The 23,265-nt window shown below is 43.3% G+C and overlaps 1 protein-coding gene across 1 annotated transcript in view; it reads right to left on the bottom strand.

Moving 5' to 3' along the window:
* Pacs1 (phosphofurin acidic cluster sorting protein 1) overlaps positions 1 to 23,265 on the bottom strand; it is a 129,664-nt gene that overhangs the window by 12,176 nt on the left and 94,223 nt on the right. The window contains exons 2-11 of the mRNA XM_032891196.1: positions 21,708 to 21,795; positions 16,247 to 16,336; positions 15,477 to 15,602; positions 10,784 to 10,928; positions 10,292 to 10,383; positions 10,129 to 10,209; positions 8,065 to 8,124; positions 7,047 to 7,207; positions 6,635 to 6,728; positions 1,222 to 1,302 (exon numbers count right to left, since the gene is read on the bottom strand). Of these exons, the coding sequence (XP_032747087.1) occupies positions 1,222 to 1,302; positions 6,635 to 6,728; positions 7,047 to 7,207; positions 8,065 to 8,124; positions 10,129 to 10,209; positions 10,292 to 10,383; positions 10,784 to 10,928; positions 15,477 to 15,602; positions 16,247 to 16,336; positions 21,708 to 21,795 (1,018 nt within the window). The remainder of the gene's footprint in view (positions 1 to 1,221; positions 1,303 to 6,634; positions 6,729 to 7,046; positions 7,208 to 8,064; positions 8,125 to 10,128; positions 10,210 to 10,291; positions 10,384 to 10,783; positions 10,929 to 15,476; positions 15,603 to 16,246; positions 16,337 to 21,707; positions 21,796 to 23,265) is intronic.

Genomic DNA, 23,265 nt, shown 5'->3' with positions numbered 1-23,265 from the left:
TATGGCATGCATCTGCCTTCTTTCTTGGACATCAAGTTAAGATTCAGTTTGAGATTTGGTCAGTCACTGGAGAGTCAGAATCAGAAAGTGACATGATTGAAATTGCACTTTGGAAAGATCGCTGCTAGTACTGGTCATGAGCAGCAATGGGGAAAGAGGAGTTTATTTCAGTTACTAAGCGATGAAGTACTAGTGCAGTACATTTTAATCTTGGATAGACTTAATGCTTTCTTGTTTTCAAGATGTGCAATGTAGAGGTTATTTACTATAGAAAACACAAGCCTAAATACTACTGGACTCAATTCAACCACTAAAAGGCCTTGCCTGTCTCATTGGGTACATTCCCAGGTACCCCATGAGTGTAGCCAACTCAGAGGAGCTCTCCTCCCAGGGCCTGCATTGAGCCTTGTCCAGGTTTGCACAGGTGCTTCCCCTGGAGAGAGGCCTGGATGTCATCTTTGTGTTCAGCATTAGAGGTGCACAGTAGCAGTTAAAGGCTTAGGAGACGGTGCCTAGCTGACTCCATTCTACTTCATGGGCTGTTAACTTGCACTCCTAGCCAGTTCTAGCATCTCCTGAAGGAGAAGTTGACCAGTGACCCTCAGAGACTTAATGCCACTAGCTTCCTGGATACTGAGAAGGCAACAGAGATGGGAAAGGGGGCAGTTCCCCAGGGTAAGACATTGGACATCGTCTTTCAGAGGTAAATGAGGGTGACGATAAAAACAAACAAACAAACAAACAAATAAACAAACAAGGTAGCATTTGGTCAACTCTAGTTAGGGCAGAAAAGGGACATTTCTGATTACCAGTCTGAGGGAGGACCTTGTTGATAGGATGGGTTCTATTCCAAGCGTAAAGATTTCAGGGGAAAGGAAACACAGGACATTCACAAGCCCACAGATTTAAGGAAGGATTTCCAAGGTGTCCTGAACATCTTTCTAAAATGAATCTCTCCTCTCCTCTTTGTCTATCTCTGCATGTGAATAAGTGAATGTGTCTGTCAGTATCTATCTATCTATCTATCTATCTATCTATCTATCTATCTATCTATCTATCTATCTATCTATCTACAAGGCTGGCCCTGACCTAACAAAGATCCACCTGCCTTTGCCTGTGCCCTTAATTGCAGGCGTGCACTATTATACCTGGCTTTCCCTGTGCTTTTATCGGTACAAAAACAAACTGAAATGATCCAAGCAGGAGACAAACCATACTTACTAAAGTGTCTGTTTCAGTCAAGCTGTCATCTTGGTTTTTAATCCAAGTAGATTTAACTTTTTCTAAAGCTGCCAATTCCATCTGCAAAATAGTAATCATCATCATCACATCATCATCATCATCACCACCACCACCACCACCACCACCATCATCATCATCATTTCATAATTCAAGTAACTAGCACTCTAACTTTTTAGGTCTCCCGAGAAGCTTAAAATACTTTCACTTTATCTTCAACCTCATACAGTCTTTAGGGTTTTCATCTTTTGAGAGGGGGTGAGATGTTTTTTGTGAAAACTCAGGCTCAGAAAGGCCAATTTATTTTAAGAAATTATTAAGTATGGATTGGAGAGATGGCTTGGTGAGCACTGGCTGAGAACTTGCAGAGAACCTGGGTTTGATTTCTAGCGCCCCCATCGAATAGTCCACAACTGCTTGTAACTCCAGTTCAAGGATTCAATACCTTTTCTAGCCTCTGAAGGCAATCATACTCAAATGAACATTCTCATACACATACATAAAATAAATATTTTAAAAAACATTAAGTAAATAATATACAGAGGTGCAGAACTAGAAACTCCATTTGTTTGTTTATTTTTTTCTAGGTAAGATTTTGGTGTAGTCCTGGATGTTCTGGATCTTGCTCTGGTAGACCTGGCTGGCCCCAAAACTCAACAGATCACCTGTCTAACCTCCTGAGTACTAGGACAAAAGGCATGTGCCACCATACCTGGCTCGGAGCCAGACATTCCAACTCTCAGTTACGTCGCTAGGGCAAAAGGGCTTGATGTTAAATGGTGGTTTTCTGTTGGATTTACAAAATCTGGACACTTTTGCATCAAAAGGACACATGGCGCTGTCTCTGCTTGTCAGAGAAGGGAGACTCTCACAGTTTTAGACTTTCATTTTGAGACTAAAGACATCAATGGTAGTTAAATGCTTTTGCTTGGTAGATGCATCCAGAAAACCAGCCCTCTAACAACATATTAAGCAAAAAAGGTCCCATATGAAGTTTTCAGGTGTGAGTTAGTTCTCCACTATCCTATTAGCATTTCTCATAAATGTGAAGAGTTTATTAAGCACACACAGAAGGACAAACAAGATCATTCATATTTGCTAAATCTGGTCAGACAAGCATCTCAGTCAGTTATGGGTAACAGAGTACAGCAGTCAGGGAGGTACTGGTGCCAGAGAATTTCTTTCTTCTATGGAACCAAAGGATGAAGAAGATACTTAGGATATCTCATTTAATCTCAACTACTCAAAAATCCTTTCTCTTTGTAAAATATATACAGCTGGAAATGGCAGGCTAATTAAGTTCAGGATGCCATTAAGTAAACTAACCAACAAGGACTACAAAAGCCGCCTCCTTATGCTATATTCAAAGCTAGGGTGTTTCCACCCAGACTAACATTTAGGGCTCCATCATCTGTGTGCTGCATGGTGTTTAGGAGTTTAGCCTTGACTCTCTGGATGCTAGTAGTAGCCCTTCCTGTTGGGCTAAAATTCCTTAAAACAATGACAAATGTCTTTTGAGAGGCAGACCATCCCTAGTGGAAAACCAATTTTTTTGGGGGGGAGGGGGGAGGTCGATCAATTGGCCTCTTTTCTTTTTCCATTTTACTTTATGTGAGTACACTGTCACTGTCTTTGGACACACCAGAAGGAATTGGATCCCCATTACAGATGGTTGTGAGCCACCATGTGGTTGCTGGGAATTGAACTCAGGACCTCTGGAAGAGCAGACAGTGCTCTTAACAACTGAGCCATCTCTCCAGCCTGGAAAAAACACTCTTTCCTTTTTTTTTTTTCCGGAGCTGGGGACTGAACCCAGGACCTTGCGCTTGCTAGGCAAGCTCTCTACCACTGAGTTAAATCCCCAACCCATTGAAAAACACTCTTAAACTCATCTGCAAGACAAATCTGACACACTTGAGCTAGAGGTAGTAACATCAGAGCTTGAAATGGCATGACCTAGGGGTTGGGGATTTAGCTCAGTGGTTAGAGCGCTTGCCTAGGAAGCAAAAACCCCTGGGTTCGGTCCCCAGCTCCGAAAAAAAAAAAAAAAAAAAAAGAAATGGCATGACCTGTGTAATGACTCACAGCCACACAGAACAGGCTACCTCCAGAGGGCATAGTCAGCCTACTTACACTGATTAACCAATATTAACTCACAGTCCAGAATCCCAGAAAAGCCCTGCTTAGTTGAACCTAGGTAGAAGCTCACTCTGGGAGTTCAGAAAGAATTTCCATTGGGCGGTCTCAAGATTGCATGACTTGTCAACCCTGAGGTAGCTACACTGTTTTCATGGCAGTGTGGAAACATTTGGGGATAGCTACTTCCCCACTTCTACAGGAGCTTCATTAAGGTGTGTGACAAAGAGGAACTGGAGCAAACTCCTGACTCCTGAAGCTTCTGTTCCTGTTCCAATACTGTCTGAAGGGCTGGGCTGGTGTAGCTCAATGACTTCAGCATGTTAGGTGAAGTACTAGTCTCTAACACTTTTGCACCAAGAGGACACATGGCACTGGCTCTCTGTATGCAGAGAACAGAGACTCTTAGTTTCAGACTTCCATTTTGGCTGGCTGGGTCTTGGGCAGGTGTCCTGAATCACTATCAGGCTTTACTCTTACAAGCATAGAGAACCAAATAATGTTACAATTGTGTGTTTCAGTTTTGAGAAAATCAACAACTGTTACAATTTGTATCAGCAGAAATTCTTTCTGGTTCTAGTAATAAAGTGAGTTCTCTACGAATTTGGGGCCTAAAAGTGGGAGATTAAGAAACCCTGCAATTAGGGGTTGGGGATTTAGCTCAGTGGTAGAGCGCTTGCCTAGCAAGCACAGGGCCCTGGGTTCGGTCCTCAGCTCCGAGGGAAAAAAAAAAGAAACCCTGCAATTCTTGCAGTTGTTCAGGATCAGCTCCTGACACCACATGGTGGCTCATAGCCATGTGCAACTCCAGTTCTAGGGGATCCTATGCCCTTTGCAGACCTCTCTGGGAAGCTGGTGCACATGTGGTGTACATACATTAAGGTAAAACACTCACTCATACACAAAGTAAAATTTAAAAAAAGAAAGAAAATACATCAGCAATGCTGGTGACATAGCTAACTGGTATATTTCTTGGTATAGACAAAGCCCTGGATTCTATTCCCTGTACCACAAAAAGAAAAAAAGGGAAAGTTAAAAAATAACAACAACAACAACAAAAAAGTAGGCCAGGCATGGTGGCACATGCCTTTAATCCAAGCACTCCAGGAGGCAAGGGCAGGTAGATCTCTGTGAGTTCTAGGCCAGCATGGTCTACATTTTAAGTTCCAGGAGAACAGCCAGAGCTACATAGTAAGACACAATCTTGAAAACAAAACAAAGTACTAGTGCTTAGCAATGGGGATAAGAGGCTATCAAGGTGAGATAGGGTGCACAACCCCAAGATCCAACAACCACACCTTTCCCTAATCTACCTTAACTACTCCACGTTAAGAGCACAGCCTTGTTCTACCATCCCAAAGTGCCTTCATACTAAAGGATTCCACAGTTCTACACCCACATGAAGACATATGGGCTCTTCAAAATAGAAATCTCAGCAGGGAGACAACAAAGCGAATTTGAGGTCTGGCCAAGAGAGACAGCATTTGAAGGACTTGCGTAGAAGACATTCTTGGTCTGTCAGTTTTGGGACTCTAAAACTGGATGTGCTAAGGAACTGTACTTCTGTAGGTCTATCAATCAATACGCTCTAAGTCTGACCCACAGGATCTCACAGTATTTCCACATGGCTTTTTAGAGCACATGTTTTCCATGTAGGCGTTGCAGATGAGGAAACAGCCTTGAGAAGAAGCAAGTCAGTGGGAAGATAGAGTTAAGATTCACTCTGGAAAATTCACCCCTTACAGTTAAAGGCTTTTTGTTCCATTGTTTAAGTGAGGGTTTCAATAAGTAGACCAGGCTGGCCTCCAACTTAAGAAGATCCACCTCTGCCTGGGATTAAAACCTGCTTCCTTGTTTGTTTTTGCCAAATCAAACAAGCTATATAAGTCAACCTCCATCGATGCAGAAACACTTTTCCTTTTACTCATTTAGTGGTCATAAACGTTTACTGAACAGTCTTCTATGCCACAGTCTATCTATGCGTACTGCTGCATGATCATTGGCCTGGTTACACCTTACACATGCTCTGTCACAGTAGCACATTGCTCACCACTCACAGAACATTGTGCAATGATCTTCCCTTCAGCAGGCTCTGGGTTTCTTCCCAGAGATGTTACTCTGAGTGATTCTAGTGGTCAATTATTTATCCACATGGACAGAGACTTTCTGTAGAACCATCTGGCAGTTCTCTGTGCGGAAAAGCTGTTCTGAGTCACGCCCCAATATTAGCAGCACACTAAATGCTGTCTCCTTGGCTCCTGACCACTATGAACATGCTTGAAAGGTTCTGGGAATGCGGATTTGCAAGTAGCAGGTGAAGCTTCTCCAAGGGTAATTTTTAACATGAGTCGTGGTTTTCCTTCTTTCACTTTCTCACTAGGATCTGAGGTACAGTTCTTGGTGGGCTTGGGAGCCAGCTGTTCTTTAATAAAAAGATAAGCGATGAGACAGCGCCACCTGGTGGCAGAAGGGAGAAAGGTTGCTGAGATGCCCCAGAAGAAGGCGCACACAGGAGCCTGGCCAGCCAGAGACTACTCTCCAACAGATGGAATGCCTGGCACCTTCAGTCCATCTCCTCACAGTTAATAGCCACTGCAGAGTAAGATGTGTACTCTCCCCGTGAACAAATTACTATGCCTCACTTGATGCCAGAACAGCAAGAACTGGAGAATGTCAGTTTCTCTCATTAATAGAAAAATATGGCTCTAAATAGCACACCATAAGCTCGGTTCTAAAACTATACATGGTGACCATTTATTTACCTTTAGTTGTGGACAAAGGTATGAACAGCTTCTCTAAGCCTGAGGAGGGCTTGACAACTACAAGATCCTACCTATGGTCAGCTGCTAGGAGCCATAGCAGACAGCTCTCCTGCTCACCAGGCAAACTGAAACCTGCTCACTAAACTGTACATCCATCCACAGTATTGCTCCCCCACTTCCTGGACAGACCCTCTTGTCCTTTTATGCTGGACTTTTTTTTTTTTTTTTTTTAGTCCAAAGGCAGAATCACCCTAGGCCAAATGGCATGCATCACACCCCATGCTCTCAGCTACCTCACAGAGAGGAGAGTTCTGAGCATGGAGAATGGCTCTATATCTTGTGGATTGCTAAGCTCCCAGCCAGGGCTCAGAGGAAGAAGACTGAAGAGCTTTGTAGGCTCCAAAAGGAGTGACACTTAAGAGAAGCAGAGGGCCCAGAGTGAGAACCCAAAATTCTCCAGGTCCCTCTCCCAACCCTTTCACCATCACTCTGCTCACAGGGCTGGTGGTGTCTTTTCCAAGGCTGCCCTTGCTGTTGAGACTGCCGATCTCCGTCTGTGAGCTGGACTGAGACATCCCCTCAAAGAAGGGCCTGCAGCAAAGAACAGTTGATGTCAGTGGTGACTGCGGCTCAGAAAGCAGTTCACAAGGCTGAGTGATCAACAACTCAGGCTTTGCAGACACTGGTTAGGTAGGATGATATGGAGTTGGTCAAGGGGTCTGCAGAGACGCCTATCAGGACTTTTGTCTGTCATAGGCAACTTCCTGATCTCCACCAGGAGAAAGAGAGGCATGGAGATGATAAACAACCACCGTCCTCTGAGTGAAGTTTGAGAGAGGATACAAGGGACACAATGATGGAAGGAAAGGGGAGCTTGGGAGTTAGCCTAGGAGGAGCTCTGGGCCTCACTTGAGCTTGGGCTTTGGGGTGCTGAGGATGCTTTCTGTTTCTTCCATCTCAGGGCCACTGTCGCTGGGGTTGTACATTTCTAGACTGTCGTATAGTTCATCCAGGTCCTCTTCCACTTCCCGAATCTGCTCCCTTGACACATGTTCTAGCCCAAAGCCCACCTGTAAGCAAAACAGACATCTAAGAATCTGGGGTCCTCCCTCCCTATTAACATTTGTGGTGAGATGAACAAATCCTGTCTCCTAGGCCATCTGTCAATTGGTGCTCTCAATATTCCTTCTAGAGGGACATGCAACATTGTCTAGTAAGACTAGTAAGTACTAGTACTCTAGTAGAGTAGCCTTTGTCTTCCTATATGGTCTGACTCTGAGAGCAAGGACATGGTGGGGCTACTTTCCCTCTCAGTTACTATCAATGTCCAAACCAGGGCTGGCTCCAGAGGAAGAGAAAGTGTTGACATGCCTCCCAGGGAATCATACAAGAAAACCCAGGTCTGGTAGCCTAGCCTATTTTCTGCTCTGTCTTTCAAATTCAGGTGTAAGCTACTTTTATTTGCAGCCCACAGTGGGACAAAGACCCTTTCTCAACATTTTTTTATCTTTACTTACTTTTAGTTTACTTAGAAACCTATGTGAATGAAGCCAGGGCTTCCAGGTATAGGGTATTTCTGACCAGAGATGATCAAAGAGGATATATCACACTTAGGATGTTACTCGCTGTAGCTGCCCTTGGGGTATGAGGACAAATTAAACAATAGCTAGATATTTCATTGCTGCCCTTATCAGAGACTTGCACATTATTATTGGATATTACTGTTCTAAGTGTTTCTAAATACCATGAAACCACATTCTTCATGTGAAGCCCTCATTTCTATTCAAGGAACATGATGCTCTTCTTCATATGCCATCTCTCCTGGGGCTCTGCTATGCATGCAAGGAGTAGGAATCATGACTCCATAGTCCTGATTCCTAGTGGCCATATAGGGCCTAGGGGTGAAACTGGAAGTAAGGGGTCATACCTCATCAGAAACTTTGAATCGTTTCAGGAGGGCCACAAACTTCTGTTTGATGTTCGGTTGCTGTGGGGACAAAAATATACAAATTGTTCTCAAGTAACATGTAGTAGTGGTCAGTTCAAGAGTCTGCCAGGAACTTGCCCTCACAAGGGAAGAGAGAAGACAAATAGCTGAGAGACATAGTAGCTGCATTCACACTGCAACCCTCTCTAGAAAGACAGGCAAAAGCTAGTATAGTTCTTAGAGCCCTGGATAGCTTGTTGGACGTCTCATGTTTCCAAAGCCTCCAGTGTACCCCAGTAATTTCCAGAGGTGCACCTATAGCCCATCTTTTGCTCTGTCCAGCAGATGCAGGTATCAGCTGGTGAGCATTCAGTACCCCCGTGCTCAACATCTCAGAATGGCATTTGTCCTCTTGCACAACCAACCCACCTAATTACCAGCCTGCACCTGGAGTCTTTCCACCTCTGCCCCCTCAGCCTGCAATGAACACCACTTTTCTGTGGTGTCCTCATCATCCCTGTGCAGAGCTCTGCATTGCAGTACCCACTCACCTGCTGTCAGTTATTTGTCTGCATTTCCTAGTGAACTAGAGTTCACTAGGCCCAGCCTAAGCTCCCTGATCCCTGTTTCTTGTTTTACTTTAGGCACTAGGATTAGTTTGCAGTCACACATATTTCTGGCCTGAATAGCTGAACCCACATACGGGAGTGGAAAAAAACTGACTTGCACTTAACAGAGAGAAGAGTGCGAAGAGCAGGACCAACAAGGAAGAAACTCAAGTCATTGTTGAGAACAAAGTGCTCTTGGTGGGGAAAGAAGAATGTCCAGGAGCAGGAGGAGACAGAAAGTAAAGGACCATCATCAAGTGTCCAGAAACACAACAAGAAAGCACCTAGAACTTCCGGAATGCCTCCGGGAGATGGAGGTGATCACCGATCTCTGGTTATACGTGGGGGCACAATGCTACTGAAAAGGCCACACAGGAGGAGTCTGAGGAAGCTTAGGAGGTACTTTTGGGGGGAAAACAGGGCCTCTTCATGATTGCAGAGCAGGCAATAAAGGCTCAGAAGAAGAAACAATAACAGGGAGGGTCCTACAGCTGTTTTCTTTCTCAGAGTTTAAAAAAGGAAAGTTTGGATTCTGGGACCTGTCTTCCCTATAGGGCTTGAAAACCTAGGAAAACCTGAGCTGTTTTTATGCTCCTGAGCCACTGATACAAAGGAGAAACTAGGGCTGCAGTCTTGTGGGCTGCCTCACCAGTCCCATGAGCCTTGACTGTAAAGGTTCAGAGTGTTGTTTCATGATCAGAGCCCAGGCTGGGATGTACCAGGGCTGGCTCTAAATGACAAGAAAACCCCACTTTCAGGGTATCAGTCTGTAGACTGTCCCTGCACTTGAGAAAACCAGAATGAAACAGATTTTTCCTCAGAGAAGCTCTTGGTACTTCTGACTCCCTTATCCCTGGAGTAAGGGCTCCAGGATCAGCCACAGGTCACCAAAGAGCTCATATTTTAGCTTCTTAGTCCATGACTCTAATTTTAATATGGGCTCAGGAATCTTAGTTAGGAAATGTAATACAAACATTGTTGACTTCGGGGTATAGATACAAGGTAAGAATTGTATCTAATGTAATTGAACATTATTAAACCCAGAGTTTGTAGTTCTCAAGTACTAGTTTAACACAGCAATATTCCACAAACCTGGCTTCGCTCTGCAGTTGACAGAGCATCACTTGAAGCATCACCTAGAAAGGAAAGGTCTGAGGCATTGTGCTCCTTAAAGAAATACTTGGATTATTTCAAATTCCAGAAAAATGGTTATAGCCTTCTTTCTGTTCTGTATAATCTACAGCCTATAACATCTTGTGTGCCACAGAGGTTCTTAACATGCTCATTCTTAGCAGGTAGTAGTAGGGGCTCTAGGATGTATCAGAATATTGAGGGTGCAACCCCAAGTACATAGGGTTTTCAAAAACCCCACAAGATCTTAATGCTCCCACTCACTCTCTGCCTACTTTAGACCAAGAGTCTGAGCTGCGCCATGCCCTAGACCTGGGTGGCTCACCCTAGTGATGGCTGAGGTTGAGGTCAGTTTCCTTCGAGTCTTCTTTACTTTCCGAAGATCTTCATCTTCATAGAATAGGTCCTGAGTGAGCAGGAAACAGAATGAGGCTGGGAAATTCCAGGGACCTCTCATACACTGTGAGGAAGGACCCACAGGAAGTTACCTGTCCATGTAATGGGTCATCACTGCCTTCCTGCTCTGAGGAGAAGCTTTCCTCCTCTTCTTCAGAGTAGTTGTCAATATCTGGGGAACGATCTAGAACAAACACCCTATTAAGAACCTGGATCTGCTTTGATCTATCCTAAGTAACTTTGAAGACAGGAATCAATAAAACTGGGTTGAAGAGGGAAGGACCACATGGAGGGTCACAGCCAGACATTACTTCTTGGGATCTCTAAGCTTATCTTGCATGGACACATTTCCCAGAATGGAGGTCAGTGAACTGACCCTGTCTTTTATGGTGTCTGCAGACACTGCACATATGTGTGTACCACATTTGGATGTTAGAAGAGGGTGTCAAATCCCTGGGAACTAGAGTTACAGATGGTTGTGAGCCAACATGTGGATGCTAGGAGACAAACCCAGATCCTTTGGAAGAGCAACAAGTGCTATAAACCACTGAGCCATCTCTCCAGTCCCACTGTATACATCTTACCAGACAGCTTAGACTTGATTCCTTCATGGTCAATGGGCTGGCTGGATAAAGAGTAGATTTTTATTTCTGCCACAGGCACAGAGACATCCTTTACGTTGCTATGCAGGCCAAGTACTAAAGCACCCTCGTTAGGGTGTTGCATCACCTGTGAGCAAAGAATACAGTACAAACAGCTTACCCAGTGGTAGGGTCGTCACCATCATAACCCCAAGTGACATGCAAGCCAATGGCAACAACATTCTGTTAAGGTAGTTTCCTTCTCACTTCCAAGTCTATGCCTACTTCCTTTCCTGCTGCTTTCAAGGACTTACTTTTACAAGTATCTCCAGGGACTAGAGATGGCTCAGCAGTTGAGAGTGCCTATCTCTTGTAGACTTCCCGAGTTCTGCTCCCAGAACTCACGTACACATACTGCACCCCACTATACATACACACACACACACACACACACACACACACACACACACACACACACAATTTAAAAATAATAATGAATCTTAAAAAGAAAAAAATCTCCCAGTTGCTTCTAGCTAAGTCATTAATTAGTGATGCTCAAGTAAGAGGATCTCCTGAGTCTGGCAATTTAAAATACAACAACAAACAACAAAAACAACACAGTTATCTCTAGAAAGTGCCAGCTGCTAATCAGGGCCATCTGCTTAAAGACAACAACTGAGGCTTGAGGCTGTAAATGATTGCTAATCACTAGGGTTCCACATCCAACTAAGTCCTTTACATGGATTAAAGCGTTTAAGTCCAGGTAAAGCTGGGCCTATAAGCATGGTTGGTCAGCTGCCTGGCGATGGATGAGAAGTAAGGAACCAGAAGACAGGAGAGGCAGGGCCTGGCCCATTTGGAAGTGTAGGATGATGCTGTTACTATTCATTCCTCCCCACAGTCCCTAGTCCTCATATAAGACTTCAAGAGGACAAAAGGATGTGTTGGGACAAGTGACATATAAGCACTATCAGGACCATACATTTCCTATTTCACCTATTATTATTCTTTGAGACAGGTTCTGTCTACCTATCTCTGACTATCCTGGAACTTACCATGTAGACTGGGCTAGCCTCAAATTCACAGAGATCTACCTGCCTCTGCCTCCCGAGTGCTGGGATTAAAGACATGCACAACCACACCCAGCCTATTTCACTTATTAAGGTATAGAAATAATTTAAAAATCTGTTTCGCAGCCTCTTTCTTCTTTGTCTTTGGTTGGCACACAGGAGTACTGCACAAGGGAGCAGAAATATTGAGGAAACTGGGAGCCTAGTTTTTCTGCTGCTGGAGAAAGGAGATTGAAAGGAAGAGAGGAGGAAAAACAAGATCAGGTCCTATGCTACTGGTTTGGAACTGAAGTTGCCACTGTGTGCTCTGGATAGAATAGCTATATACAAACAGGAAATGAGCATGATGTGTGCGCATGCATGTGTATATGCACCTCCTAGTTCTTTCTGCTGAGAGACAGCAGAAGTCATCCCTGTTGGGTACATGAGCATTACTGTTAGTACCTGATCTGATTTTTTTTCTCCCTGAGACAGGGTCTCACTATGTAGTGCTGGCTGTTCTGGAACTTGCTAGTATAGACCAGGTAGGTCTCAAACTCAGAGATGCATCTGCCTCTCTGCTTCTGCCTTCTGAGTGCTGGTATTAAAGGCATGTATTCGCATACTCCACCCTTATTGGACTTTAAAATACTATTCTCCACTAAAACACCCCAGGAGTCTCAGAAAATCAGCTCATTCCAGGAGATAAGCTTGAGCTATTCTGTACCAGGAAGTGAGGTGGCCTGTAAAGAAGGGAGGGTCTTATCAAAAAGGACATAGACAACAGCTTAGAGGGGCTCTTACTAGACAAACCAGGGCATAAAACATCACGTACACATATATATTATATGGTGCTGCTTCAGACTGTCCACATAACCTATGATTTGCTTTGCGCTCTAGCAAGGGAGAGATTTTACCAGCTGCAGATAATTTTTGTGATTGACACTTGGAATTCTGGGGACTTTTCTGAGGGTATATAAAGGCTAGGGCCCTGAGAGGTGGGTGGGTTGTTGATCATGGTTTGTTAAGTAGTCATGTGCAAAAAAGAAAACAAGAAGAAATTAGATATCCTGACAGCAAAGATCAAACTTGCCCCAATGAACTCAACGCCCCTAATCAGCAGGAAGTAGTCTAAAAATATCATCGTCCCCTTTCCAATCCCTGACTTTATGCAGAGAGCTCTTCCCTTTCTCCTCTATCCTTTTTTCTTTCCTACCTAGTGTTAGGGGGCTGAACGGGTGGGAGAAAAGAGGTGAAAAAAAGAAGAACCCAAAAGAGTAACAAAAGTCAGCTACAGGATTAGAAATTTACAGATTGACAAGCATCAAAATAGTAACTAATGCAGGCCAAAATCATTAAAAGAATGGGAATAGGGAAATGCCTCAGCAGGTAAAATGTTTACCATGTAAGTGTGAGAACATACACTTGGATCCTCAGAGCTCATGTAAAGATGGATGCATTATTTTTACAGTCATATGCATCTATAATCTTAGTGCCCCTAGTAGTGAGATGGGAGGAGGAGACAGGATTATCCCTGGCAGTCCATGAGTCAGTTAGCTCAAAAGACCTTGTTTCAAACAAGCTAGAAAGCAAGGACCAACACTTGAGGTTGTCATATCATTTCCACATGCATTCCAAGGTATGTTTATGCCCATATCCACCCCCCCACATCATTAGTACATCAATCGTGAAGGATATAGTTATATGGCCTCAAATACTTCTATATAAAATATTTTTCATTAATAAAGACTTATTAACTTGATAGTGGAAAATCCTGGCAAACATTACCTTTCTGGGGTTCCCCCTTTTAAACTCTTTTATGAGACAGGGTTTCTCAGTGTAGCTCTGGCTGTTCTGGAACTAGCTCTTTAAGATCATGCTGGCCTCAAACTCAGGGATCCACTTACCTCTGCTTTCCCAAGTGCTGGATTAAAGGTATGTGTCACATTGCCCTGTTTTGGTAAACATTATCTTAACTAAGTTGTAACATTGATCTCCACACAAACTGACATCATGTTCAACTGTGCAACACACACTGTGCTGGGAAGAAGAGTGCTCTTTGATCATTTTGCCAAAAATGCACAAACTGAACCTGATTTAGAGACAATGACAGATAATCCCAGACTGAGGAGCACGTGATAAAGTAAGCAGCCTATAATTTCTAGAACCCACATCAAAACCAGGTAATATGGTACACACCTTTAATCCCAGCACTAGGAATGCAAAGGCAGGGGAATCTGAGTTCGAGGCTAGCCTGGTTTACAGAGCAAGGAACAGTCAGGGTTACACAAAAAAACCCTGTCTCAAAAAAAAAAAAAAAAATCCACACCACGGTCATAAAAGGATAAAAGGCTGGGAACCACCACAGACTGATAAAGACCAAAGAGATATGAAAGAGAAATGTAACCAACCAACTCCTAGATCAGGTCATGGATTCATGGGAAGATTACTGAGACATTCTGCACCATGAGGTTGGGGACTGTGGGTCAGACAGAACGTTGAACTAATATCAGTACCCTGATTGTGGTGAAGGAATGGGGTTTAGGAAATTAACATAGCATAGAATTAATGTGTAATGAGGCTTCATGCCTGAAACAAATGCTCAGGAAAAAACCTCCACAAAACAATAGCCACATTATATAGAGATACTACATAACCATAGGAATATGTTATCAAGTTAAATTATTTGGGTAAATCTGGCATATGGGAATTTTTCATTATTCTTACTAAAACTAACTTAAAACACATAACACACATATATTAAAGTTAGAGCTGGTCCTGGTGATCCACCTACAGTACCAGTTATATGGGAAGCTGGAATGGAGGATCATCTGAGTCTAGGAGTTTGGGCCTAGACTGGCCAATACAGAAAGATCCATCTCAGAAGAAAAAGGGAGCTAGAGAGAAAGCTTAGTGGTTAGGAGCACATCTTCTTAACTAGACTTGGATTTGGTTCCCAGAACCTGTATGTTGGTTCACAACATCTCTGACTCTAGTTCCAGGTTGCACATGATTCAGACATACATTAGAACAAAACACTTGTACACATAAAATAAGATAAATAAATCTTAAAAATAAAATGAAGATTTAAAAAGAGTCAATGGGAGAGAAAGAACTGGAAGAGCTTGAAGGGGCTCAAGACCCCATATGTACAACAATGCCAAGCAACCAGAACTTCCAGGGACTAAGCCACTACCTAAAGACTATACATGGACTGACCCTGGACTCTGACCTCATAGGTAGCAATGAATATCCTAGTAAGAGCACCAATGGAAGGGGAAGCCCTGGGTCCTGCTAAGACTGAACCCCCAGTGAACTAGACTGTTGCGGGGAGAGCAGCAATGGGGGGAGGGTGGGGAGGGGAACACCCATAAGGAAGGGGGGGGAGGGGATGTTTGCCCGGAAACTGGGAAAGGAATAACACTCAAATGTATATAAGAAATACTCAAGTTAATAATAATAAAAAAAAGAGTCAATGGGAAAAAACCTTTGTGTAAAAGAAATTGAGAAAACTAGTTACAGACTGAATTCCCAATAAAATAATTACCCTATAAAGAAAAAAATAAATACCTTTCTGCAGGCTGGGGAAGCCACATGCTGGGTGACAATGAACTTAGAGACCTGTAGTCTGAGACTGTTTTGCTCACCTCTGCCATGTTGATGAGTCCCACAGCCAAGGTTTTATAGCCCAAGATAGTCCGGTTCTTGTACCGCTTCCTCCTTTGCAACATAATCTGCAGTTTGTTGGCGTCTCGCTTAAGGAAATGAGGGTACTGAAGAGAAAAACAGTCCAGACGGTTAACCAGGGTAGCAACCAGGGCCTTGGTGGTTCTGCTAGAGGACTGCACTTTAATGGTTGTAGTGTCTCTTGGTTTTAATAGTGATTGGGCTGAGTGAGAAAGAAATGTCAGAGGACCTGGTTCTGCTGGGTGCTGGTAGAGTCTACAAAAGCCTAGAACACCACTTTCTCTGCCATCTGGCCAGGTGTTTTTCCTATATGATTCAACACAGTCACCAAGTCTATGATGAGAGAGATGTTCTAAGAGGGATGAAGGGAGAAGTATGAATATAACACATAATAGAAATAGGCTGTATTCTTTTGGGACCTGACATTAGATCAATAACGAGGGGAAAAAGCTAAGTGTGGTGGTGGAGTTCAGTGGGTAGCTACCATGCATTATTATTATGTGAGGGAGACTGGGCCTCAGCATCATATCCAGTACACCCTGCTTGTGCTGGCTCAGGTACTGCTTAGAAGATGTTTTCCAGGTTGGCTATTGCCCATGGGTGACTTTTGTTCTTTCTACTCAAACTGGGCTCTGGCTGCTTTTGGAAAATAAAGTTCCCAAATTTCAAGACTACTTAGGTGCTAGTCTGTTGCAGCATTAGAAAACTTCAAGATTTAGAAATTTCTGACCTGGAGGGAGAAGGTTAACTGGAGCTCTGTTTCCACCAGGCCACTGGCTGGAAGGATGATCTCATTGGAGCGAAGAATCCTTTTTGAACCCTGAAACCAAGAAAAACTCCTGTCAAAGCTGTGCCATTAAAAGATGACCAAAAGAACTACATACGGTGCTGCAAACACCAATCAGCCTTTATAAACCCACCCCACCCCCAATTCTCCCACTCTTGCAGGCAGGCTTATTTTGTGGTGCTGAGTACTGAAGTCATGGCTTTGATGTACCAGACAATGACCCTATCACTGTATGTTCGTAGTCCTTTAAGACTGTTTGAAATTCAACTGTATCAGATGAACATGTGTAGCAACACAATTTGGCTAGGTGGTCTGACTAAACTTATGGGCTAAACTTACCCCATCTTAAGTGGGGTAATTATCCCGGCCTAGGAACCACTTCATAATGTCTCAAGTCCATTCTCTGTTTGTCTTTGCAGGATGTGCCTTATCTTCCCAATTCTCCTGACATATGACCCTGACATTTCTCGAATGGTGCTAACCTTGATTCTTTTCACTGAGAAAGCTGGAACAGCTCATACCTCATAAACCTGCCCCTCCTCACACACCCTTCCTCCCCTTCTGTTATAGACAAGCACCCATCTCCCCATCCACAGTTGAGGGAGCACTGCAGTCAGGTACTAATCTCCTTTCTCACCTAGTAGAAGGTACTGCTACAGTCACGTATTTTACTCACTGTCCTAGATCACTCTCATGAGCAAATATGCTATTATTTCCAACAAAGCAAATGAAATCTCTCCTGGCCTCACTGGGTATCACCTCACACGTGCTTTTTTTCACAGGAGACAGCTTTCTTGAGTCCCCTATTCCGACATCTAATATATTTTTGTATTTCTGTCACCCTTTCCCCATCAAACAAACTACCATTAGCAAAACTAGCATTAGATGGACAATTCTTTTTTTTTTTTTTTTTTTTCTTTTTTTTTTTCGAGCTGGGGACCAACTCCAGGGCCTTGCGCCGCTAGGCAAGCGCCTACCGCTGAGCTAAATCCCCAACCCCCAATTCTTTTTTGATAAGTCTGATGGCCCACGTTCCTTCTTGGCCTGTCTCCAGCCTTTAACAGGGCATCATATGCTGTTTCCCAGAACACCACAGCCTTGGCATGAGGGCCTTCCAGTTTTCCTGGCACTGGAGGGCCCTGGGCTTCTGTCCATAGCTGGGTCTATTTGTGTTTACTACAGCCAGTCTTGTAGTTATCAATTCCTCCTAAACCCCCAGCCCTCTCTCCCCGAGCCTGACACTCAGGTCTCTACTGTTTCTTCAGTATTTCCTTCTAGCTGTTTCACTGGTATCTCAAACGTAACACACACAGTAAACTGAATTTCAGGTTTCCCTGTAGTCTGCTCTACCTCAGTCTTCCCCTTCTCACTGAAGAGCAGATTCACTCTACCAACCTGCTTGAGTCACCTCAGCCCACCCTCCTCTCTCACCCAAAACATCACCATTACAGGGAGTGCCTGCAATCTGGCATCTGACTCCCTTTTCAGTCACAGAACAGCTCTCTCAAGAAACACAGCTGGGGTGCTCTGCCTTTCCACTGCACTCCTCACCTTATTTCTTACTTGTTTTTCCTGCCCTATCCTCTCCATTCAGCCAGACATGCCAGAGCCAATGAAGCCAGAGAACCTAGAGTAAGCCATATTAGATACAAACAGGCCACAGTTAGACATCTGAGAACCAGACATTACAATGGCCGAGCAGGGCTTTTAAGCTGGCTTTTTTTCTCCACCTGTAATGCCCCTCTTAGGATCTGTGTAGGTCATTCTCTTGGTTTTTCACAAATGTCATTTTCTCAGGGAGACCTGCATCTACCATCAGCACCCCTGTAACTTCCTTCATCCCTTCACCTTGTTCTAGTTTCTCCAATAGGCATTTTACTTTCCAATAGTAGCCGCCCTCATAATTTGAACTTCCATTATCTAATTATATGCTGTAAAGAGCTGTAGAAACTTCTGCTTCCCTCACATGTGTGAAAACCTGAGTTCTAATCCCAGAACATACATAAAGAGCTTGGTGTATTTGTAATCTCAGTTTTGGGGAGACTGAAACAGAAGAATCTGGAGGCTCATTGAAGTCAGCCTAACCTATTTTGAGAGTTCTAGGCCAAGGAGCAGAGAAATTTTGTCTTTAAAAAATTAAGAGCGGAACCTTAAGGAACAATATCCAAGATTGCCCTCTGGCCTACATAAACACTCCTTTCAACACACAACACCTTCTAACCAATAAACTCTGTGGGGTGTAGTTTTATCTCTAGCACTGCAAAAAAACAAACCAGAAACCTCAAACACACTATCTGGATGGTAAGCTGTATTAAGAGCACCTGCACATAGAGGTAACAGGGTAAAGACCACAGCACACGGAGGAGTGCAGTGCAGCCAGGTCTGACCCCCGTCCACATGCTACACGACTAGTCTCACCTTTCTATCTTTCTACAAAGACTTAGTTCCCACGAGTCCCCATATTGGCTTCTTGAAATTATGAAGGACAGTACCAACGTGGATCCAATTTTGGAATAATAATAATAGTTATTATTATTACTTATTTTATTTGAGACAGGGTTTCTCTGTGTAGCCCTGGCTGTCCTGGAACTCTGTAGACCAGGCTGGCCTCAATCTCAGAGGTCCGTCTATTTCTGCCTTCCAAGTGCTGGGGTTAAAGATGTGCGTCACCACTGCCCAGCTTCAGGATTGCTTTCAGTACCTTTAGATATTATCTATGTATTTTAATTTTTTATTTTATGTGTATGGGTGTTTTTTTCTGTATATGTTTCTGTATACTGTGTGTATGCAGTGACTGCAAAAGCCAGAGAGGGGGTTACATGCCCTGGGACTGGGAGCCACCAGATAGATGGGTGCAGAGAATGGAACTTGGGTCCTCTGGAAGAGCAGCCAGTGCTCTTAACTACTAAGCCATCTCTTATGCCAGTTATCTATTTTTTTTTAATTAAAAATTGTGAATACATGTGGATGTGTGTATTTAGTGTATGTGTATGGGGCATGAACAGCTGTGTATACATGTGTATGACGGTCAGAGGACACTATCAGGTGTCCTGTTCCATTACTCTACTTTACTTCCTTTTTTTTTTTTTTTTTTTTTTTTTTTTTTTTCGAGCTGGGGACCGAACCCAGGGGCCTTGTGCTTGCATAGGCAAGTGCTCTACCTGAGCTAAATCCCCAACCCCTCTACTTTTACTTCCTTAAGGCAGTAGATCTCACAGAATTTGGAGCTCGGCCAGCAACCAACAAGACCCTGCAATCTGCTCTTGTAAGCTGTCTAACATGGATGCTGGAACAAAACTCAGAAGTCTCTGAAAGAGCAGCACAAGTTCTTTTTGTTGTGTGAGGCAGGGTCTCTCTATGCAGGTCTCTCTATGAATTCCAGGTTGACCTTGAATTCACAAAGATTTGCCTGACTCCGCCTTCCAAGTGCTGTGTTCAAAGGTGTGTCCACCATACCTGGTAAGTACATGGTTTTAACTGCAGACCCATTTTTCTAGTCTGTTGTGAGCCACTATGTGGGAATCGACTCAGGTCCTCTGGAAAAGTAACTAGTACTCACAACCACTGAGCCCTCTCTTCAGCCCCTCAGCTGTACATTTTAATGAAGCTCATTTACTATAATAAATATCACATAGCAAGTTAGCCAAACAATATGATGTTTGTTTTTTTTTTTATGGAATCACCTCGTATTTTTTAAAGAATGAGATTCGGGGTGGAGAGATGGCTCAGTGGTTAAGAGCACTGGCTGCTCTTCCTAAGTTCAATTCCCTGAAACCACATGGTAGCTCATGACTATCTATATATAATGTGATTTGATGCCCTCTTCTGGCATGCAGGTATACATGTAAATAGAGCACTCATACACATTAATAAATCTTTAAAAAAAAAAAAAAGAGAAACTCAGCAAATACACCACTCTCAAGTGAAAGAATTAGTTGATACTTAAGCACTACAGAAGCACCTCAGAATCTCACTAAGTTCCAGGGAGTCTTCATTAGGAAGGACTGATCAGTTAAGGAAGATCTGGGAATGGAGCTTAATTAAATATAAATTACACACTCTTTGGTTTCCAGTCTCAGTTCTGCCACTTAATTATTAAGTGGCAAAATTCCTAAATGCTTTTGTAACTTAGTCTCTCTCTTTCTTTTTTTTTTTTTTTTTCCGGAGCTGGGGACCGAACCCAGGGCCTTGCGCTTCCTAGGCAAGGGCTCTACCACTGAGCTAAATCCCCAACCCTAGTCTCTCTCTTTCTCTCTCTCCTTCTCCCTCCCTTTGAATTCAGATTCAGGAATGCTTGGGAATCCAAATTTTTGTGAAATATGTTGAATTCCTTGAGAACATAAAATTAAATGTAAAAAGCATTAAGTGTGAAGGCTACCTAGAATATAAAACACTCTAGTAAACTTTAAATTGTTAAGACTAAAATTATAGCATAGAAATTTCTTACATCCTATAGGAGGCCTCCAAAAGTACTTTCCTAACCCAGAAACTGGGAGAACTAAGACTGGAACAGCCCTGCATTCCTTTACGACACTGAGTGGCTTACAACAGGCTTCAGCCTCTGTCTCACTTATCCGACTGGGCAGGTAGCAAAGAAGTGTAGGATGTCATACAGGTGAAGGCAGGCACAAGATAGAATGAGGCCTGTCATTGGACGAGAAGGAAGGACGGGTGGGAGAAAGGTTTGAGAAAAGAGGAGACTGGAACGAAGGAGACTGGAGAAGAAGCCACCGAGAGAACATGGAGGTGGCTGTTAAGATTCTACTCTGTACCGTTACAGGTTGTTATGAAAGTTCTTAAGGGATGGATGTGTACAGGGTTTTGTATGTTTAGGTGGGCAATTATACCTTATCAACTGGATCAGAGGTTATTGTGTTGTGTGTTCCTTCTTGTGGCGATCTGAGTTTGGGAGAGTGTGTGGCGGCAGAGATACTGGGCCAACATGGAGTTGGATGTATATTTCTGACATGGTGAAAGCCTGCCTTGGGAACTGGATGGGTAGAGAGATTGTTGCCAGGCTCAGAGAGAAGCCTTCGGCAGTGTGATATGGGATGGAGCAGAGCGGGTGAGAGGCTTCACTGACTGAGATGAAAATGTCTACCAGATGTCTTGGGGCACTGTGGTGCCAGACATAGTGCAGGGTAAAAGACAGTCTTTTATTTTTTATAATTTTACAGCAACAAAAAAGGACCATTTTATTCTTCAATATAAAATATAAGGAAACTAAGGGCCTGAATTAAAGGTGGAACTGGGACTCTGTATGTCTCACGCTCAGCTGGTCCCCACTATCGTTCCCCACATAGCAAAGGAGAGGAGTGGCTCCAGGGATTTCTATAGCTAGAGCATCAAAAAGCACTATCTATCTGAGTTTCCCCAGGCCCAGAACACTCACTGTTCAACTTACCTGCAGCTTCACAGCAATGACTACTGAGTTAAGATCTTTGTCCATTTCTTTAAGCATAACAAGTTTCTTCAGAGTCAAACTGAAGAGTCTAGAAAAAATGCAGAGAAAGAAGGTCCTGTTAAATATAAGAGCTTGTAGGAAGGTAACATCTACTGTGGAAACCTGGTCTACTTAAGGAAGACCATGAGAAGGCCAATCAAGGTAAAGGAGCTTCAGCTTGCATGTTTGAAGAGTGTCAAAGGCATATCATTCTGCAGACTTCAGTGAATGTTTATACATCTCAAGCCCAACCTACACTTTACCATTATTAATGTGGAGTAGCTTCAGGGGACACAAGAAGCAGAGACATGGTTATTTTTTCAGTTTTTCCCCCACCTGCCATCCAAGCATATCTGAAACCCTTCACACATGTAAATCTTAGCAGCAAAGCTCTCTCTCATCTCTCTCTCTCTCTCTCTCTCTCTCTCTCTCTCTCTCTCTCTCTCTCTCTCTCTCTCTCTCTCTCTCTCACACACACACACACACACACACACACACACACACACACACACACACACACATGCAAAATAAGTAAAAAGAGATACTTGTTAAAGTCTTCAGGATTTTAAGCTAACTACAAAATACTTCAGATACAAAAGCAGATGAAGGGCAGGAGAGACGGCTCAGCGGTTAAGAGCACTGCACTGCTCTTCCAGAGGTTCTGAGTTCAAATCCCAGCTACCATATGGTGGCTCACAACCATCTGTAATGGGATCTGATGCCCTCTTCTGGTGTGTCTGAAGACAGCTACAGTGTACTTATATATAATAAATGAATAAAATTTAAAAAAAAAGCAGATGAAACCAATAGGATAAAAATTTAATAGATGTTCCATTGAGGAGAGGAACAATACAGGAACACGTTAACCCTTTCTGTAGGATTTTACATGTTCATAGGAATAAATAAAAGCAAGGTAACTTCTGGGGAAAAAGAGTAAAGGAAGTTGTAGTCTTCAAATATTAGCATGCATTCTAGGGTCACAGTAGTTAAAGCATCGTGGTAATGGGGAAAGAGTGAACAGAGGAATTGATGGCAAGGAACACAGTCTGAAATTAGACTTAAGTATAGATAGGAAATTTACTGTAGGCAGATAAATTATTCAATTAACAAACAGTAAACAGTACTATATTGGAAAACTAGCTCTATAAACAAAAACAATGACCAATTACTCCTCATAACAAAGGCAGCTCCATGAGTTAAATAAAACAAGGAAAGTGCCAGGCAGTAGTGGCACCACCTTTAATTCCAGTTAAAATGAACTTAAAGCCCACTCATGCAACCAAAGAGAAAAATAATGATTAAACAAGTAAGGGCTGAAGAGATGCTCGGTGGCAAAGAGTGCTTGGAGCTCTTCCAGAGGAGCACCACAGTTTAGCTCCCAGCACCCATGGCGACCCTCTGTATACACAGGGACTCAACCTTGTTTTACTTTTTATGAAACTACTAACAAGAACTGCTGAAGATGCAGCTCAGTGGTAACGCATATGCTTAGAAGGTGCAAGGCCTGGGTTCAGTCTTT

This window comes from Rattus rattus, chromosome 2 (genome assembly GCF_011064425.1).
Source record: "Rattus rattus isolate New Zealand chromosome 2, Rrattus_CSIRO_v1, whole genome shotgun sequence".
Taxonomy (NCBI): Eukaryota; Metazoa; Chordata; class Mammalia; order Rodentia; family Muridae; genus Rattus; species Rattus rattus.
This window is presented reverse-complemented; position numbering and strand designations above follow the sequence as displayed.